At 47.2% G+C, this 20,031-nt stretch overlaps 1 protein-coding gene across 2 annotated transcripts in view; it reads left to right on the top strand.

Moving 5' to 3' along the window:
• PIK3C3 (phosphatidylinositol 3-kinase catalytic subunit type 3) overlaps positions 1-20,031 on the top strand; it is a 259,170-nt gene that overhangs the window by 19,976 nt on the left and 219,163 nt on the right. The window contains exons 5-6 of one of the 2 annotated variants that reach the window (XM_040336115.1): positions 7,581-7,607; positions 19,637-19,723. In XM_040336115.1, the coding sequence (XP_040192049.1) occupies positions 7,581-7,607; positions 19,637-19,723 (114 nt within the window). The remainder of the gene's footprint in view (positions 1-7,580; positions 7,608-19,636; positions 19,724-20,031) is intronic. The other variant, XM_040336125.1, reaches the window with a different exon arrangement.

The following is a 20,031-nucleotide window of genomic DNA, read 5'->3' on the forward strand; positions in this document are numbered from 1 at the left end:
TGAAAGGTCCTCGGTGAAGGAGTGATGGATTCCCAGGGTTTTTTCCCCGTTATCAGTCTGGCTGCTGTATTCTGGACGACTTGTAGCCGAGAAATCTGGTATTTGGGGAGTCCGAGGTAGAGGGAATTTGCGTAGTCGAGCCTTGCAGCCTCACTGCAAGGAATACATTTAGGCCCAGATTCACAACCGAGATACGACGGCGTATCTCCAGATACGCCGTTGTATCTCTGCGTTGTGCCGTCGTATCTATGCGCCTGATTGTAACTGCGTCGGATCGTAACTGCATTTTTACGCTGGCCGCTAGGTGGCGCTTCTGTCGAATTCCGCGTCGAGTATGCAAATTAGCTAGATACGCGAATTCCCGAACGTACGCCCGGCCGACGCAGTAAGGTTACGCCGTTTACATTAGGCTTTTCCCGGCGTATAGTTGCCCCTGCTATATGGTGGCATAAGTGCGGCGTAACAATGTTAAGTATGGCCGTCGTTCCCGCGTCGAAATTTGAAAAAGTTACGTCGTTTGGGTATGTCGTCCGTGAATGGTGCTGGACGTCATTTACGTTCACGTCGAAACCAATGACGTCCTTGCGGCGTAATTTGGAGCAATGCACACTGGAAAATTCCACGGATGGCGCATGCGCCGTAAGTGCAAAACGTCAATCACGTCGGGTCACAGCACATTATCATAAAACACGCCCCCTGTTCAACATTTGAATTAGGCGGGCTTACGCCGGCCGATTTATGCTACGCCGCCGCAACTTACGGAGCAAGTGCTTTGAGAATACAGCACTTGCCCGTCTAAGTTGCGGAGGCATAACGTAAATCGGATACGTTGCGCCGCTGCAAAAATACGTTGTTCTACGAGAATCTGGCCCTTTAAGTTTCCAGGAGTTGGGCTTTAAAGGTGACACAGACACCCTTTTTTTTTTTTTTTTTAAAGAATGCATATTTTAACCCAAATCTGGTCTAATTATTATTTTTTTATATTCCCAAGGAGCAATAAAAAAATAATTCTCCAACAGCTGGAATACTTGCCTTTTCCTTGGTCTTGTCCCATGCAGTATCTCTTCTCCTCCACAAGATGTCTTCAGTCTTCTGTGTTGACTGATGTCCAACGTTCATCTTGGAAAATAGGCGATACAGCCCAGGACATCATTTTGCTTCCCCCCCCCCCCCCCCAAAGTGGACACCATTTTTTTGTCTTTCTGTCCTAATGACAGTGTCCCTACTTTTAGGATCATTCTAGTGCGAGTGCCAGAAGGGTGGCTTTGTTTTGTAAACAAACCCATGTGAACATTGTCATTGGCCATGATTGCCTGCCATTGGCTATTACCTGATCAGGGCACTGTGCTCCGAAACATAAGGTCATTGGTGTTGATTAACTAAGAGTTAAATAACGGCTAATCCTATGCAGTAGAATACCACATGTGGTAACAATTGTGCAAGTGTTCAAATCACTAAGAATTTCTAGTTAAATACCGCATGTGGTATTTGTTTGCTTTAGAGGTAATTACTGCATTGAGCTGGTTGCTAAGGAGTGGACCGGAAAGCCGGCTGCTGTGTCCTTAACAACTGATGACACATCGGCTGTCAGCGTGCTATCCTGCTTACAGCTGATTGAAAAAAAAAAAAAAAAAAAAAAAAAAAAAGCAGATGACTAAAAATTATGAAAAAAAAAAGTGGGCCCCCCCCCAGTCCATACCAGGCCCTTTGTGTGTGGTATGGATCCCCCCCAATATGCATACCAGACCCTTACCGAGCATGCAGCCCGGCAGGTCAGGAAAGGGGGGGCGATTGCCCCCCTTCTTGAACTATACCAGGCCATGCCCTCAACATGGGGAGGTGGATGCTTTGGGGCAAGGGGGCTCTGCCCCCCCCCCCCGACCCCAAAGCACCTTGTCCATGTTGATAAGGACAAGGGCCTCTTCCCGACAACCCTGTGTGGTGATTGTGGGGGTCTGCGGTCAGGGGGGCTTATCAGAATCTGGAAGCCCCCTTTAACAAAGGGAACCCACAGATCCCGTCCCCCCATGCAAATGAGTATGGGGTACATTTTACTCCTGCCGATTCACAAAAGAAAAGAAGAAAGAAGTGTAGTTTTAAATATTTTAAAGAGACGGTTTTTGACAAGTCCTTTTAATTAAAAATCGTGTATTCTCCCTCCAGTGTTCTTCTCTGTCCGGTGATGTCTTGTTCGTCCGCTGTCGATGCGTGCTAAAAATTAAGAACGCAGTATTCCTCCAACGCTGGCAGCCCCTGTTTTTGTCGGCTCCCGCTGTCTGCTATTTCTTATATAGCCATGGGGCGTGGCCATCCGGTTTTTATAATTTTAAATTGTCTGCTTTTTCTTTACAATCGGCTGTGAGCAGGGAAGCCCGCTGACAGCTGATGAATCATCGGTTGTTAAGGACATGAAAGCTGGCTTCCCGGCCCGCTGCTTAGCAACCAGCTAAGCTAAGGCTGTTTTTTGACAATTGCCCCATGTGATACTGCCAGCATAACCCTGGTGGTAAATATTGCATGCTTTTTAACGCTCTGGTCCGTTTGTGAATTTGACTTGAGAGCTTTTTATGTGGTATTTACCGGCACTGTTTTTTTTGGTAAATGACACATAGGCCCGGATTCACGTAGAACCGCGTATCTTTGTGCGGGCGTAACGTGTCCTATTTACGTTACGCCTCCGCAACTTTGACAGGCAAGTGCCGTATTCTCAAACCAAAGTTGCGGCGGCATAGCGTAAATAGGCTGGCGTAAGCCCGCCTAATTCAAATGTGGTAGATGTGGGCGTGTGTTATGTAAATTTAATGTGACCCCACGTAAATGACGCTTTTTACGAATGGCGCATGCGCCGTCCGTGAAAGTATCCCAGTGAGCATGCTCCAAATTAACCCGCAAGAAGCCAATGCTTTCGACGTGAACGTAAATGACGCACAGCCCTATTCGCGAACGACTTACGCAAACGACGTAAAACGTGAAGAAATTTGACGCTGGCCCGACGTCCATACTTAACATTGGTACGCCTCATATAGCAGGGGTAACTTTACGCCGGGAAAAGCCTAACGTAAACGGCGTATCTGTTCTGCGTCGGCCGGGCGTACGTTTGTGAATTGGCGTATCTAGCTGATTTACATATTTCTAAGCGGAAATCAGCGTACACGCCCCTACCGGCCAGCGTAAATATGCAGTTAAGATACGACTTACGCCGGTCAGATCTAATACAAATCTATGCGTAACTGATTCTAAGAATCGGGCGCATAGATACGACGGCTCGGACTCAGAGTTACGACGGCGTATCTGGAGATACGGCGGCGTAACTCGTATGAGAATCCGGGCTATAATCGTTATTTTTTTTATTTTTTGTGAATTGATGTTGTTTTATTCATTCGATAATTTATGCAAATAAGTAACATGATACCCTTATCGCATGCGGTAAAGCTTTGTGAATTGACCCCCCATTGTCACAGTACCGCTCTTGTAGCAAAGATGTGTAGCAGCTACAAACCTCTGCTTGTTTTCTTTGGTGATTTCACTTTACATCAAGTATTTTAAATACGAACTTTCAGGGTTTTTTCCTTTCCATAAATTTGTATTCACATGCAATGTGCCTTTGGACTTTCTCAAGTAGTTTACTACTCCAGGAAGAGTCCATTCTCCCCTCCTTTGCACGTCATTGTCCTCTCCTCTTCTGGAAGTGTCTAATTTCTGCGCTGACCCAGCTCCCCCACTCCTCCCCTTGCTACAGATTCTTTTACTATTCTGTATATTGTCGGTGGTGAACTAGAAGCGCACACAGAGACAGATCACACAGGACCTGAAATGAGTGGGCCAGATTCTCGTAAGTGCGCGCATCTTTGTGCGGGCGTAACGTAACCTATTTACGTTACGCCTCCACAACTTAGACGGGCAAGTGCTGTATTCTCAAAGCACTTGCTCCGTAAGTGGCGGCGTAGCGTAAATCGGCCGGCATAAGCCCGCCTAATTCAAATGTGGGACAGGGGGGCGTGTTTTATGTTAATCTTCTACGACCCGACGTGATTGACGTTTTTCACGAACGGCGCATGCGCTGTCCGTGGAAATCTCCCAGTGTGCATTGCTCCTAATACGCCGCAAGGACGTATTGGTTTTGACGTGGACGTAAATTACGTCCAGCTCCATTCACGGACGAGTTACGCAAACGACGCAAAATTTTCACATTTCGTCGCGGGAACGACAGCCATACTTAACATTGGTACGCCGCACTTACGCCACCATATAGCAGGGGTAGCTATACGCCGGGAAAAGCCTAACGTAAACGGCGTAAATGTACTGCGTCGGCCGGGCGTACGTTCGTGAATTTGCGTATCTAGCTGATTTACATATTTGGACGCGTAAATCAGCGTACACGCCCCTAGCGGTCAGCGTAAAAATGCAGTTACGATCCGACGGCGTATGAGACTTACGCCTGTCGGATCTAAGGGAAATCTATGCGTAACTGATTCTAAGAATCAGGCGCATAGATACGACAGTGCGACTCAGAGATAAGACGGCGTATCTGAACATACGCCGTCGTATCTCTTTTGAGAATCTGGGCCAGTGTGTTTATTGGGGAACCTGGGTGTATAGGATGGGTGGCAATGGGACAGAGCCCAGAGAAACAGTCTACAGCAGTGGTCTCAAAGTACCGGCCCGCGGGCCATTTGCGGCCCGCGGACCAGTTATAAATGGCCCGCAGGCAGGGTGGAAGTGAGGGGAGCAAAAAAAAAAAAAAAACATTTTTTTTTTTTAGCTGGCGCCATCTGGTGGTGGCCGTTGGTATTACAAGTTAAGCATTACAAGTTAAACAGCAATTCTAATGTAATTTTACACTATTTTTCACTGCCATCTTCTTCCCTCTAATTAGAACCCCCAAACATTATATATATTTTTTATCCTAACACCCTAGAGAATAAAATAGCGATCGTTGCAATACTTTCTGTTACGCCGTATTTGCGCAGCGGTCTTACAAGCGCACTTTTTTGGGAAAAAATTACACTTTTTTTAATTAAAAAATAAGACAACAGTAAAGTTATCCCCATTTTTTTTAATATTATGAAAGATAATGTTACGCCGAGTAAATTCATACCCAACATGTCACGCTTCAAAATTGCGTCCACTCGTGGAATGCCGACAAACTTTTACCCTTTAGAATCTTCATAGGCGACGTTTAAAAAAATCTACAGGTTGCATGTTTAAAGTTACAGAGGAGCTAGAATTATTGCTCTCGCTCCACCAATCGCGGCGATACCTCACATGTGTGGTTTGAACACCGTTTACATATGCTGGTGCTGCTCACGTATGTGTTCGCTTCTGCGCGCAAGCTCGTCGGGACGGGGTGCGTTTTCTGGCTCCTAACTTTTTTAGCTGGCTCCTAGATTCCAAGCAAATTTGTCAAACCCTGACTTACACCAGTGCTGGTGGTAATAATGCGCTCGCTGACACCAGTGCTGGGGGTTAATAATGCGTTCGCTGACACCAGTACTGTTGTTTTTGAAGTTTGAAAGTTTGCATGCGGCCCCCCATGGGATATGAAAACTTGTCTTGTGGCCCTCAGGTAATTTGAGTTTGAGACCCCTGCTCTACAGGGCAGCAATATTTCACAGCACAAATGGACAGTCCATGTAATAGCAATATGGCACACCCTGGATTAACAGTGCATGGAGTGGCTATACAGGATTGCAAAAGTAGATGATCCTCAGGGCAGTAACAGAGCACAGCAAGGGGAGATGATCCTCAGGGCAGCACTATGCCACCACACCAACAGTCTGTGTAGTGGAAATATGGTATAGCATTGGGTTAGCAGTCCATGGAATAGCAATAGGACACAGCAAAGGGAGACAGTCCACAGGGAAACAATAGGACACAGCAAAGGGGGAATGAACCTCAGGGTGATCATTAGGGCAACAATAAGGCACAGCAATGGGAAATTATCCTCTGGATAATATGGCACAGCAAAGAGTTACAGGTGGAGGTGAAATATGGCACAGGAATATGTTAACTGTGCATGCAGGGGGAAATATGGCACAGCAAAGGGGAGATACAGGAGGGTTCCAAGCCTCACACTGAGGACGTCTGGTGGCCCCGGTGATGAGATGGTGAGGCACGGAGGCAGCTGGACAAAGGGAGGCCAAGTGTAACCCCCCAAGGCCCAACCTTAGTCTTAGGTCCTCACTGGCACAGACAGTATACAGGGGGCTGGCAGCAGGAGATGTGTATCCTTTTTCCCTCCCAGCCCTGGTAGTTATACCTGAGCTGGGGAGCAATCCTGCAACCCAGGCAACCTGATGCTTGGCATCAGATTTCCTGGGCAACAGGAAACAAATCCTCCCCCCCACCCCAACCACAACACAGGAAGAACAACACGCTGTGTCCCCCTAGACCCTGGCACCTGGAGGGGACGAAGTCTGCGGGCGTCATGAAGAGATCCACATGCCAACCACAGCAGGGTGTCTAATAGCCTGGCACCTCCAGATTTAGGAGGCGGTGCCAGGAGCATTAGAAACTGTGCGAGGTGCCAGGTGTTGGCTGCATGTCTCCCTGCACTTGTGTGGGGTGGTGGGGGACATGCGGGGAGCAGAGGGGAAAGTTGAGGTGTGGTGACAATGTCACTTGAGTGTCAGCTCTCCGTCTTCTGGGGCTACTGACATCACATCGATGATGGCGGTACTTGGCAACAGTCTCTGGGCTTTCGGATGTCTTTAGAAAAGAGTCATATATAAATACACATATAGGGCCAGATTCACGTATATGGCCGTATCTTTGTGCGGGCGTAGCGTATCCTATTTACGCTACGCCTCCGCAACTTGGACAGGCAAGTGCAGTATTCACAAAGCACTTGCTCCGTAAGTTGCGGGGGCGTAGCGTTAATTGGCCGGCGTAAGCCCGCCTAATTCAAAATAGGCTGGTAGGGGGCGTGTTGTATGTAAATGAATCGTGACCCCACCTAAATGACGCGCCTAACGAACGGCGCATGCTCAGTATCACGTCAAATTCACTCTATAAGATACGCCAGGCCCAATGCCTGTGACGTGAACGTAACCTACGCACAGCCCCATTCACGTACGACTTGCGTAAACAACGTAAAAAGATACGCTTGCCGACGTCCATACTTTGCATTGGCTGCGCTTCATATAGCAAGGTTAACTTTACGCAGGACGTAAGCCTAACATAAACGACGTAGCGGGCGCAAGTACGTTCGTAAATCGGCGTATCTACCTAATTTACATATTCGACGCGTAAATCTAGGGAAGCGCCCCTTGCGGCCAGCGTAAATATGCACCCAAGATACAACGGCGTAGGAGACTTACGCCGCTCGTATCTTGGCCAAATCTATGCGTAACTGATTCTAAGAATCAGGCGCATAGATACGACGGCTCACATTCGGACTTACGACGGCGTACGTGGAGATACGCCGTCGTAAGTCCACTGTGAATCTGGCCCATAATCTTATTAGAAGATTTTTGTTCAAATGAATGATCTGCCAATAGGGTCTCTTTTATTGTACAGCCGTTACATGATTTGTTTGTAATTCAGTTTGTGTGTTTTCTGATAAAGTTTCTTTGATGCAGGAGCTTAATAAGGAGCGATTAGAGGAAGTAAGTACTGACAAATCACGAGCATGTGCATTGCACTGATTGTACTAAGCTGTCCGCTGGCCACTGACCATGCTTTCTTTAGAGTGCTGTGGTTTGCTGTCTGAATGAGATGTGGTGTAACAGTTGGACTTGTGCAAGAATCTGAATATTCCACAATGTGTTTCTGTAATTGTGCAGACTTGCATAAAAATAATAACAGTACATGCCCCCTTTAATTTTATTTATTATATCTGACTGCTTGGCTGGAGTCGGGGGTTGGATTTGACCTGAAGTTGCTGGCTTGTCAGTGGCTTAAGCTTACACTGTCTCCAAGCTTGTGAGGTGCACAATGGTATGAGAGCCCTATAGATTTTATGCTTTTGTTTACACTGCCCCAGTTACAGAAGAGCATTCAGAGGATAAAGATTAGAAATTGTTCAGATGGCTGAAAATTAGCAAAAGTGTAGCCAGGTGTTGGGAAAGCAGACAGAATTCTGTAATGCAACACTAGAGGCATCACCCGCAGAAGGAAAGAGGTTTTGATTTTTCTATATAGATCTTTATCATTACAGAGATCACCAGCAGGCGAAAGGAGATCCTGATTCCTCTATATAAATCTTTAATTATCGCTAGATCTTTAGCATTAGAGAGATCACTTGCAGAAGAAAGGAGTCCTGATTCCTCTATATAGATCTTGCTTATTACTATAGGAATCACCAGCAGGAGGAAGGAGATCCTAATTCCCCTATATAGAGCTTTAGTTATTACTAGAGGGATCACCAGCAGGAGGAAAGCGGTCCTGATTCCTATATGAGATCTTTAGTTATCACTAGAGGAGTCACCAGCAGGAGGAAGGAGGTCCTAATTCCCCTATATGAGCTTTAGTTATTACTAGAGGGATCACCAGCAGGAGGAAAGCGGTCCTGATTCCTATATGAGATCTTTAAAGCGGTTCTCCACCCTAAAGTGGAGTCCCGCTGATCGGAACCCGCCCCCCCCTCCGGTGTCACATTTGACACCTTTCAGGGGGGAGGGGGGTGCAGATACCTGTCTAAAGACAGGTATTTGCACCCACTTCCGGCCACACGCTACGGGCGAAAGACGGGTTTTTCTGACTTCCCGTCTGTCGCCCGTTGTGTGCTGGGAACACTCGGCTCCCAGCACACAGCGTGTGAGCCAATCGGCGGGCGCAGCGCGACTCGCGCATGCGCCGTAGGGAACCGGGCAGTGAAGCCGCAGCGCTTCACTTCCTGGTTCCCTCAGCGTGGATGGCGGGGGGAGCAGCAGAGAGACGAGCGATCGCTCGTGCTCTGCTGCGATCAGCGCTGGACTCCAGGACAGGTAAGTGTCCTATTATTAAAAGTCAGCAGCTGCAGTATTTGTAGCTGCTGGCTTTTAATATTTTTTTTTTGAGCGCACATCCGCTTTTAATTATCACTAGATCTTTAGCATTAGAGAGATCACTTGCAGAAGAAAGGAGTCCTGATTCCTCTATATAGATCTTGATTATTACTATAGGAATCACCAGCTGGAGGAAGGAGATCCTAATTCCCCTATATAGAGCTTTAGTTATTACTAGAGGGATCACCAGCAGGAGGAAAGCGGTCCTGATTCCTATATGAGATCTTTAGTTATCACTAGAGGAGTCACCAGCAGGAGGAAGGAGGTCCTAATTCCCCTATATAGAGCTTTAGTTATCACTAGAGGGATCACCAGCAGGAGGCAGGAGGTCCTGGTCCTCTATATAGAGGGATCAAGAGCAGGGAGAAGGAGGTTCTAATTCCACCATATAGATCTTTAGTTATTATTCCAGGGATCACTAGCTTGAGGAAAGTGGTTCTGATTCCCCCACTATAAGGATCACCAGCAAAAGGTAGGAGGCCCTGATTCCCCATTATAGATATTTAGTGATCACTTGAGGGATCACTAGGAGGAAGGAGGTCCTGATTTCCCTACATAGAACTTTAGTGATCACTCGAGGTATCAGCAAGAGGAAGGAGGTTCTAGGTTCACCATATACATCTTTTTAGTTATCATTTAAGGGATCACCAGCAGGAGGAAGGAGGTCCTGGTTCCTCTATATAGATCTTTATATCACTAGAGGGGTCACCAGCAGGAGGAAAGAGGTCATGATCCTCTGTATAGATCTTAGTTATTACTAGAGGGATCACCAGCAGGAGGAAAGCGGTCCTGATTCCTATATGAGGTCTTAAGTTATCACTAGAGGGATCACAGCAGGAGGCTGGAGGTCCTGGTTCCTCTATGAGATCTTTAGCTCTGACTAGAGGGATCACCTGAAGGAGGTCCTGATTCCTCTCTATAGATCTTTAGATATCACTAGAGGGATCACCAGCAGGAGGAAAGAGGCCCTGATCCTCTATATAGATCTTAGTTATTACTATAGGAATCGCCAGCAGGAGGAAGGAGATCCTAATTCCCCTATATAGATCTTTAGTTATCACGAGAGGGATCACCAGCAGGAGGTCCTGATCCTCTATATGGATTGTTAGTTATTACTAGAGGGATAAAGAGCAGGAGGTTCTAATTCAACCATATAGATTTTTAGTTATCACTAGAGGGGTCACCAGCAGGAGGAAGGAGATCTTAATTCCCCTATATTGATCTTTAGTTATCACTAGAGGGATCACAGCAGGAGGCTGGAGGTCCTGGTTCCTCTATGAGATCTTTAGCTCTTACTAGAGGGATCACCTGCAGGAGGAAGGAGGTCCTGATTCCTCTCTATAGATCTTTAGATATCACTAGAGGGATCACCAGCAGGAGGCTGGAGGTCCTGGTTCCTCTATGAGATCTTTAGCTCTTACTAGAGGGATCACCAGCAGGAGGAAGGAGATCCTAATTCCCCTATATAGATCTTTAGTTATCACTAAAGGGATCACCAGCAGGAGGTCCTGATCCATATGGATTGTTAGTTATTACTAGAGGGATAAAGAGCAGGGAGAAGGAGGTTCTAATTCAACCATATAGATTTTTAGTTATCACTAGAGGGGTCACCAGCTGGAGGAATGAGGTCTTGATTTTCCTATATAGATATTTAGTGATCACTTGAGAGATCACCAGCAGGAGGAAAGTGGTCCTGATTCATCTATTTAGATCTGTAGTTCTCACTCAAGGGATCACCAGAAAGAGGAAGGAGGTTTTGTTTCTACCATATAGATCTATAGTTATTCGATGGATCACCAGCTGGAGGAAAGTGGTCCTGATTCCTCTATATAGATTTAGTTATCTCTAGAGGGGGTCAAGAGCAGGAGGAAGGAGGTCCTGATTACATAGTTACATAATTAGTCAGGTTGAAAAAAGACACAAGTCCATCCAGTTCAACCAAAAAAATAAACAAACAAAATAAAAAAACATGGTACAATCCCATACACCCAACTCCATACCCACAGTTGATCCAGAGGAAGGCAAAAAAAAACCAGCAGAGCATGATCCAATTTGCTACAGCAGGGGAAAAAATTCCTTCCTGATCCCACGAGAGGCAATCGGATTTACCCTGGATTGATTGACCAAAGGGTGGCGCCATCCACATAGAACTTCTTCCCCTTTATAGTGCCGTCGTACGTGTTGTACGTCACCACGCTTTGCTAGAGCATTTTTTTTTTCACGATCGTGTGTAGGCAAGGCCGCTTTAATGATCGGGTTGAAAAAAACGTTGTTTTTTTTCTAGAGCCTGAAAAACGTCATTTTTTACAACCTGAAAAACAGTCGTGTGTACGCGGCATCAGTCTTAAAAAAAAAAAACTGGTATTGGTGCATCCCTAGATCTAGGATTACAGTGGTTGGTTCATCCAACTTTCATCCAGTCATAATCAAAAATATATGTTTTGGTTGGGATGACCCTGTATGTGCCGGTTCACATCTACGTGGCTTCAGAGTCGCGTTACTTTTGACAGCCGACATTCTGCGTGACTTCATTGTCGCTTGCTTGTGACTTCATTGTCGCTTGCTTGTGACTTCATTGTCGCTTGCTTGTGACTTCATTGTCGCTTGTGACTTCATTGTCGCTTGTGACCTCATTGTTGCTTGTGACTTCATTGTCGCTTGCTTGTGACTTCATTGTCGCTTGCTTGTGACTTCATTGTCGCTTGCTTTTGACTTCATTGTCGCTTGCTTGTGACTTCATTGTCGCTTGCTTGTGACTTCATTGTCGCTTGCTTGTGACTTCATTGTCGCTTGCTTGTGACTTCATTGTCGCTTGCTTGTGACTTCATTGTCGCTTGCTTGTGACTTCATTGTCGCTTGCTTTTGACTTCATTGTCGCTTGCTTGTGACTTCATTAACCGCTTAACAAACGCCGCATGTACATATACGTCGGCAAAATGGCACGGACAGGCAGAACGACGTGCCCGCACGTCGCTGCCTAGACGTGGGTCGGGGGTCCGATCGGGACCCCCCCGGTACATACGGCGGTCGTTAATCGTGTGGGAGCGATCCGGGATGAGGGCGCGGCTATTCGTTTCTAGCCACCCCCTCGCGATCGCTCCCCGGAGCTGAAGAACGGGGAGAGCCGTATGTAAACACGGCTTCCCCATGCTTCACTGTGGCGGCTGCATCGATCGAGTGATCCCTTTTATAGGGAGACACAATCGATGACGTCAGACCTACAGCCACACCCCCCTACAGTTGTAAACACACACTAGGTGAAACATAACTCCTTCAGCACCCCCTGTGGTTAACTCCCAAACTGCAACTGTCATTTTCACAATAAACAATGCAATTTAAATGCATTTTTTGCTGTGAAAATGACAATGGTCCCAAAAATGTGTCAAAATTGTCCGAAGTGTCCGCCATAATGTCGCAGTCACGAAAAAAATCGCTGATCGCCGCTATTAGTAGTAAAAAAATAAAAAAAATAAAAATGCTATAAAACTATCCCCTATTTAGTAAACGCTATACATTTTGCGCAAACCAACCGATAAACGCTTATTGCGATTTTTTTTTTTCATCAAAAATAGGTAAAAGAATACGTATCGGTCTAAACTGAGGAAAAAAAAAGTTTTTTTTATATATTTTTGGGGGATATTTATTATAGAAAAAGTAAAAAATATTGCATTTTTTTTCAAAATTGTCGCTCTATTTTTGTTTATAGCGCAAAAAATAAAAACCGCAGAGGTGATCAAATACCACCAAAAGAAAGCTCTATTTGTGGGAAGAAAAGGACGCAAATTTTCATTTCGGTACAACATTGCATGACCGCGCAATTACCAGTTAAAGCAGCGCAGTGCCAAATTGTAAAAACACCTCTGGGCATTTAGCTGCATATTGGTCCGGGGCTTAAGTGGTTAACAGAAGTCCATTAAAGTCGCGATGAAGACGACCAAAAGTAGTGCAGGAACCTTTTCGAAGTTGATGGGACTTGAGTCGCACTGATTAGAAGGGCTCTGTTGCTGTTAATGGGGTGCCGCTTTTCATGAGACTTTGAACTCTCAAGTCGCCTGACAAGTGGCGGCAGTGTGAACCGGCAATAATTGGCATGGATCTGTTGTTTACAAATGCATGATTGGCCTGGGTTACTGAAGCTGTGTTTGTTTATGAAGAGTGTTAATACTGTTTTACTCACCTTGGGCCATATTCTTAGAGATCTCCGGCGGCGTAACGTATGTCCTTTACGTTACTCCGCCGCAAGTTTAACTGACAAGTGCCTGATTCCCAAACCACTTACCTGTAAACTTGCGGCGGCGTAGCGTAAAGTCCACCCGCGCAAGCACCCCTAATTCAAATGATCCTGGTAGGGGGCGTGGATCATTTAAATTAGGCGCGCTCCAGCGCCGATCGTAGTGCGCATGCTCTGTCGGGTAAATTACCCGACGTGCATTGCGCTAAATGACGTCTCACGGACGTCATTTGTTTTGACGGTAACGTAAATGGCGTCCATCGCCATTCACGGACGACTTACGCAAACGACGTTAAATTTACAAATTTCGACGCGGGAACGACGGCCATACTTAACATTGAGTACGCCACCTAGGGGGCATCTTTATCTTTACGCCACATATCGCTTACGGAAACTACGTAAAATCACTACGACAGGCAAGCGTACGTTAGAGAATCGGCGTGACTAGACATTTGCATATTCTACGCTGACTGCAAAGGAAACGCCACCTAGCGGTCAGCGTAGATATTGCAGCCTAAGATACAACGGCGCAGGCCGTCATATCTTAGGCATGTTTAAGTGTATCTCAGTTTGAGAATACACTTAAACATAGGACGGCCTTAGAATCGGACTTACGTCGGCGTATCTGCTGATACGCCGGCGTAAATTCTTTGAGAATATGGCCCCTTGTCTGTCCTCTGGGCGGCCATGTTTTCCCGGTGGAGGTTTTGGCTTCTGTTGCCTGTGCTTGTAGTGAAGTGTGTACAGCTGTCACTCTGCATGTCTTTTGTCACTCGCTGGCTGAAGGGAGCCGTGTTATCAGAGTGAATGGAATGACTGGACTGAGTTTTGGTGTTTGAATCTTGTTACTTCCAAATCCGAGAGGTTTGTGTTACCAGCTAATTATAAAGCTGGGTTCACACTATGAGCTTGGTTGAATGAAAAAAACTGTTGGCTTCCCGGTCAGAGCCGCTGTACTGACTATGCTAAATTAGTGCAGGGATCTCCCTTTCTGAGCTCCCCCCCCCCCCCAACCAGAACACTCCAGAACACTCATCTGGAGTCTGTTGGCGCTGGTTTTCCAGCATGCTCGTCTGACAGAAGCCAGCCGGACAGACCCACATACACACGGGCCGAATGTCGGTCGTTTTTGTTTTTGAACCGGCCAATGTCTCCTGACAGTCGGTACCTGTGTAGTAGGTTTAAAGGGGTTGTAAAGGTACAATTTTTGTTTTTCCTAAATAGCTTCCTTTCCCTTAGTGCAGTCCTCCTTCACTTACCTCATCCTTCCATTTTGCTTTTAAATGTCCTCATTTCTTCTGAGAAATCCTCACTTCCTGTTCTTCTGTCTGTAATTCCACACAGTAATGCAAGGCTTTCTCCCTGGTGTGGAGTGTCGTGCTCGCCCCCTCCCTTGGACTACAGGAAAGTCAAGACGCTCTCTACGTTGTAGATAGTGATGGAGACTAGGGTTGTCCCGATACCGATACCAGTATCGGTATCGGGACCGATACCGAGTATTTGCGGGAGTACTTGTACTCCCCCCGCCGCTGCCGCCGCATCGCGCCGCCGCATCGAAAGTCGCCGCATGGGTTAAACGGCGTGCGGGAACATCACAGCTTTCATTTGTATAGCTGTAGTGTTCCCGCGCATATAGACACTCCCCCTTGCTCGGGATTGGATGGGTGATCGTGATCTGACCAATCCCGAGCAAGGGGGAGTGTCTATACGCGCGGGCAAAACAGCTATTCAAATGAATGCTGTGATTTTCTCCATGCGGCGGCTTTCGGCGGCAAAGGTATGGGGGAAATGGCTGGAGGGACATGGCTGCATATGTGAGGGACATGGCTAGAGGGACATGGCTGCATATGTGAGGGACATGGCTAGAAGGACATGGCTGCATATGTGAGGGACATGGCTAGAGGGACATTGCTGCATATGTGAGGGACATGGCTAGAGGGACATGGCTGCACATGTGGGGGACATGGCTAGAGGGACATGGCTGCATATGTGAGGGACATGGCTAGAGGGACATTGCTGCATATGTGAGGGACATGGCTAGAGGGACATGACTGCATATGTGAGGGACATGGCTAGAGGGACATGGCTGCACATGTGAGGGACATGGCTAGAGGGACATGGCTGCATATGTGAGGGACATGGCTGCACATGTGAGGGACATGGCTAGAGGGACATGGCTGCATATGTGAGGGACATGGCTAGAGGGACATGGCTGCATATGTGAGGGACATGGCTAGAGGGACATTGCTGCATATGTGAGGGACATGGCTAGAGGGACATTGCTGCATATGTGTTTGTGAGGGACATGGCTAGAGGGACATTGCTGCATATGTGAGGGACATGGCTAGAGGGACATGACTGCATATGTGAGGGACATGGCTAGAGGGACATGGCTGCATATGTGGGGGACATGGCTGCATTTGGGGACACATTTAAAAAAAGTATCGGTATTCGGTATCGGCGAGTACTTGGAAAAAAAGTATCAGTACTTGTACTCGGTCTTAAAAAAGTGGTATCGGGACAACCCTAATAGAGACTCATTACTTAATTGATATCCTGACAAACTCAGGGGTACACATTTTCTGCCGGAAGATTCAAATTATAAAGTGAGACAATGTAATCTATGAACAGAACACATGTTGCTCACCTCTCAGCTTCGATCCCAAACAGGAAGAGCAAACCCTGCTGGCTCTTTATTTAAAAAAAACTGAATATCACACAACATACATACACGCCCCCTTGTGAGGCTGTCATTGGCCAGTTCATACCCAAACACATCGAAGAGTTAAAACAGTCCAATCAGAGGTTTACACGAAGCAGAGAGTAGATTTAGCATAACAGTCCTTAATGGTTTTCTTTCAAGTTCCTCTGAGTGTGTAGAAGGGGAAGGCTTGAGCACATCTGTAACATGAGGAGCGATTTCCTCTTACAACCAGGTCCATATTTGTTCTTTGAAATTAGGAATGTAGGAGGGAGTGGGGACACGGAGTGAGTGAGGGGATGGAGTTGCTTCTTCATTTGGAAGACCGAAGGAGAAAATGTAGACTGAACTAAAACAATCATATATGATTCCTGATATCTGACAAAATCTTTATCAGGGAAAATAATCTTTTGTTGTGATACATATATTTCACACATGCATATATATCTTTTAAGAAAAGCAAGAAAAGCAACATTTGGCAACATCCAAGCGATTCCAATAATAAAAAGAATTAGCCTGATTTGAAAATGGGGATTTTATAATCATCCACCACAATAGAGAAAGGAGCTGTGCGTTAGTGGGCGTCTTGACTCTCCTGTAGTCCAAGGGAGGGGGTGAGTCAAGACGCCCACTAACGCACAGCTCCTGTCTCTATCTACAACGTAGAGAGCATCTTGACTTTCCTGTAGTCCAAGGGAGGGGGCGAGTCAAGACACTCCACACCAGGGAGAAAGCCTGGCATTACTGTGTGGAGTTACAGACAGAAGAACAGGAAGTGAGGATTTCTCAGAAGAAATAAGGACATTTAAAAGCAAAATGGAAGGATGAGGTAAGTGAAGGAGGACTGCACTAAGGAAAAGGAAGCTATTTAGGGAAAAAAATGGTGCCTTTACAACCCCTTTTAAAGGCTAACTAAAGTTTTTTTTCTTTAAAAAAAAACATGTCATACTTGCCTCCTTTAGTGTAGTTGGTTTTGCACAGAGTGGCCTCGATCCTCCTCTTCTGGGGTCCCTCAGCAGCGCTCCTGGCTCCTCCTCTTCTCGAGTGCCCCCCATTTGAGAGCCGTTCTCCCAAGGCTTCACTTTCTGATTCCCTTACCGAAGATGGTGGCGGCAGCACCCGAGAGCCAATCGATAGCTCGGCTTCGGGTGCCAACATCGCGGGCGCCCTGGACAGGTAAGTGTCCTTATTTTAAAAACCAGCAGCTGCAGTATTTGTGTACAAAATAAAATCATGTCTATAAAAAAATAATAATAATTTAGTAAGGTAAATTAGTTAGAGCTCCATGGTCAAATAAACTGATGTATGCTTATGCTGCTGAATTTTGTCTGGGCTTCTAGTCATTGATGACGCCTTGCATGAAGGTAGAAAAAAAACTTTGTGTTCAGCAGCGCCCCCAGCCCCCCTTAAAGTGATTGTAAACAATCACCTTCTATAAAAAATCTGTTCAATTTAGAATAAAAAAAAATAAAAGACAAAAAATTTGTGTATAGATGGTGCCCCCTATGATCCTTCATCCAGAATGAAGGCACTCTAATACAGGAGGTGTGTTACTGGCCAGATCACTAGGTGAAATCGTAGGGGGGGGGAAAAGCCTAAAAACAGAAAACAAATCTAATGATTGGTAAGCTGCAATACATCACATTTTTGGTTTTGGGTTTAATACCGCTGTAAAGATCAAAAGACTGCTAATAGGGGAGCTGGGCTGCTGAGTCACTATTGGGAGTGGGGGACAGGGTGAGGTGAACTACTAATACACTTCTATGAGGGTGAGAGCAATGTGAGGTGAGATGCAGTCTCTGTTGGGAGGGGGAGCTGAGCTGTTGAGCCTCCAGTGGGAGGGGGGAACAGGGAGAGCTGAGCTGCTGGGAGGGGGAGCTGGTTGGGCAGTTCATATGCGAACTGTTTAAATAGCATCCAAAGAGGAAATTTGTAATATATTGCAGTTTGTCTGGGTCAGAGGAGATGCTAAGTCACTACTGGGAGGGAGGGCTGAGCTGCTGAGTCACTGCCAGGAAGGGGGAGTAGTCAAAGCTCAGCTGCTGGATCATCTGGGAGGGGGGGTAGGAAATCTGTAGGTTGGGTGAGAGGAGCTGCTAAGTTATTGCCTGGACTTGAAGCAGGTTACAAGGAGCTGCTATGTTACTGTTGGGAGGGAGAGCAGGGGTGTTTAGCTGCTGAGTTGCTACTGGAAAGGGGAGGAGGGTGTGAGGAGCTGCTGAAAGGGGAGGAGGGTGTGAGGAGCTGCTGAAAGGGGGAGGAGGGTGTGCAGAGCTGCTGAGTTGCTGCTGAAAGGGGAAGGAGGGTGTGCAGAGCTGCTGAGTTGCTGCTGAAAGGGGGAGGAGGGTGTGCGTAGCTGCTGAGTTGCTGCTGAAAGGGGGAGGAGGGTATGAGAAGCTGCTGAGTTGCTACTGGAAAGGGGAGTAGGGTGTGAAGAGATGCTGAGTTGCTGCTGAAAGGGGGAGGAGTGTGTGTGAGGAGCTGCTGAGTTGCTGCTGAAAGGGGGAGGAGGGTGTGAGGAGCTGCTGAATTACTGCTAGAACGGGGAGGAGGGTGTGAGAAGCTTCTGAGTTGCTGCTGGAAAGGGGAGTAGGATGGGAGGAGGGTGTGAGGAGCTGCTGAAAGGGGGGGAGGGTGTGAGGAGCTGCTGAAAGGGGGGGGAGGGTGTGAGGAGCTGCTGAAAGGGGGGGGAGGGTGTGAGGAGCTGCTGAAAGGGGGGGGAGGGTGTGAGGAGCTGCTGAAAGGGGGGGGGAGGGTGTGAGGAGCTGCTGAAAGGGGGAGGAGGGTGTGAGGAGCTGCTGAAAGGGGGAGGAGGGTGTGAGGAGCTGCTGAAAGGGGGAGGAGGGTGTGAGGAGCTGCTGAAAGGGGGAGGAGGGTGTGCGGAGCTGCTGAGTTGCTGCTGAAAGGAGGAGGAGGGTGTGCAGAGCTGCTGAGTTGCTGCTGAAAGGGGGAGGAGGGTGTGCAGAGCTGCTGAGTTGCTGCTGAAAGGGGGAGGAGGGTGTGAGAAGCTTCTGAGTTGCTGCTGGAAAGGGGAGGTGAGTGTGCAGAGCTGCTGAGTTGCTGCTGAAAGGGGGAGGAGAGTGTGCAGAGCTGCTGAGTTGCTGCTGAAAGGGGGAGGAGGGTGTGCAGAGCTGCTGAGTTGCTGCTGAAAGGGGGAGGAGAGTGTGCAGAGCTGCTGAGTTGCTGCTGAAAGGGGGAGGAGGGTGTGCAGAGCTGCTGAGTTGCTGCTGAAAAGGGGAGGAGGGTGTGAAAAGATGCTGAGTCGGTGCTGAAAGGGGGAGGGAGGGTGTGCAGAGCTGCTGAGTTGCTGCTGAAAGGGGGAGGAGGGTGTGCAGAGCTGCTGAGTTGCTTTTGGAAGGGGAGGAGGGTGTGAAAAGATGCTGAGTCGCTGCTGAAAGGGGGAGGAGGGTGTGAAATGATGCTGAGTCGCTGCTGAAAGGGGGAGGAGGGTGTGAAAAGATGCTGAGTCGCTGCTGAAAGGGGGGAGGAGGGAAGTTATCAGCTCACAGGTTTTATGGCAGGCCCCTCCCACCAGACACAATTTGCTTGCATTGCATATAGAAGCCTGGTGATGACATCACTGGGTGTAATATAAGGTATGTATACAGAAATGTTATATTGAAAAATGTTGTTATCATGTTGATGAGGGGGAGGGAGAAACCAGAGAAAGCTAAATGTAAGCAGATTGATCTTCAGCTTGTATTGTTTATCTTGCAGCTCACCAAGGCACACCGACAAGGTCACATGGTGAAAGTGGACTGGCTGGACAGATTGACTTTCCGTGAGATTGAGATGATCAATGAGGTGAGTGCGCAGACCGTCTTCTCTCCCGCCACCAGAGACGCCTCATCCGTTATGTCCCTCCAGGGAGAGGCGGCTCTGTTGTTGGTGTCATTTAAACCTTCTTTATAGAAGAGCTTGTGTCACCCCAATGTGTGAAATCTGTACAAGTTCACATTTACATCTCTTCTGTGTCTGCTTAAAAATCTTCTTAAAGCGGAGTTCCACCCCCTTTTTGAAATTGGCGCCTGCCTAGTTGTTATTGCTTTGTAATACCGCATTGGACTTTTTTCTATTCTGTAGTCAAATTACCCTGTTTGTAGAATGTAAAA

The sequence above is a fragment of the Rana temporaria genome, chromosome 1, assembly GCF_905171775.1.
Source record: "Rana temporaria chromosome 1, aRanTem1.1, whole genome shotgun sequence".
Classification (NCBI taxonomy): Eukaryota; Metazoa; Chordata; class Amphibia; order Anura; family Ranidae; genus Rana; species Rana temporaria.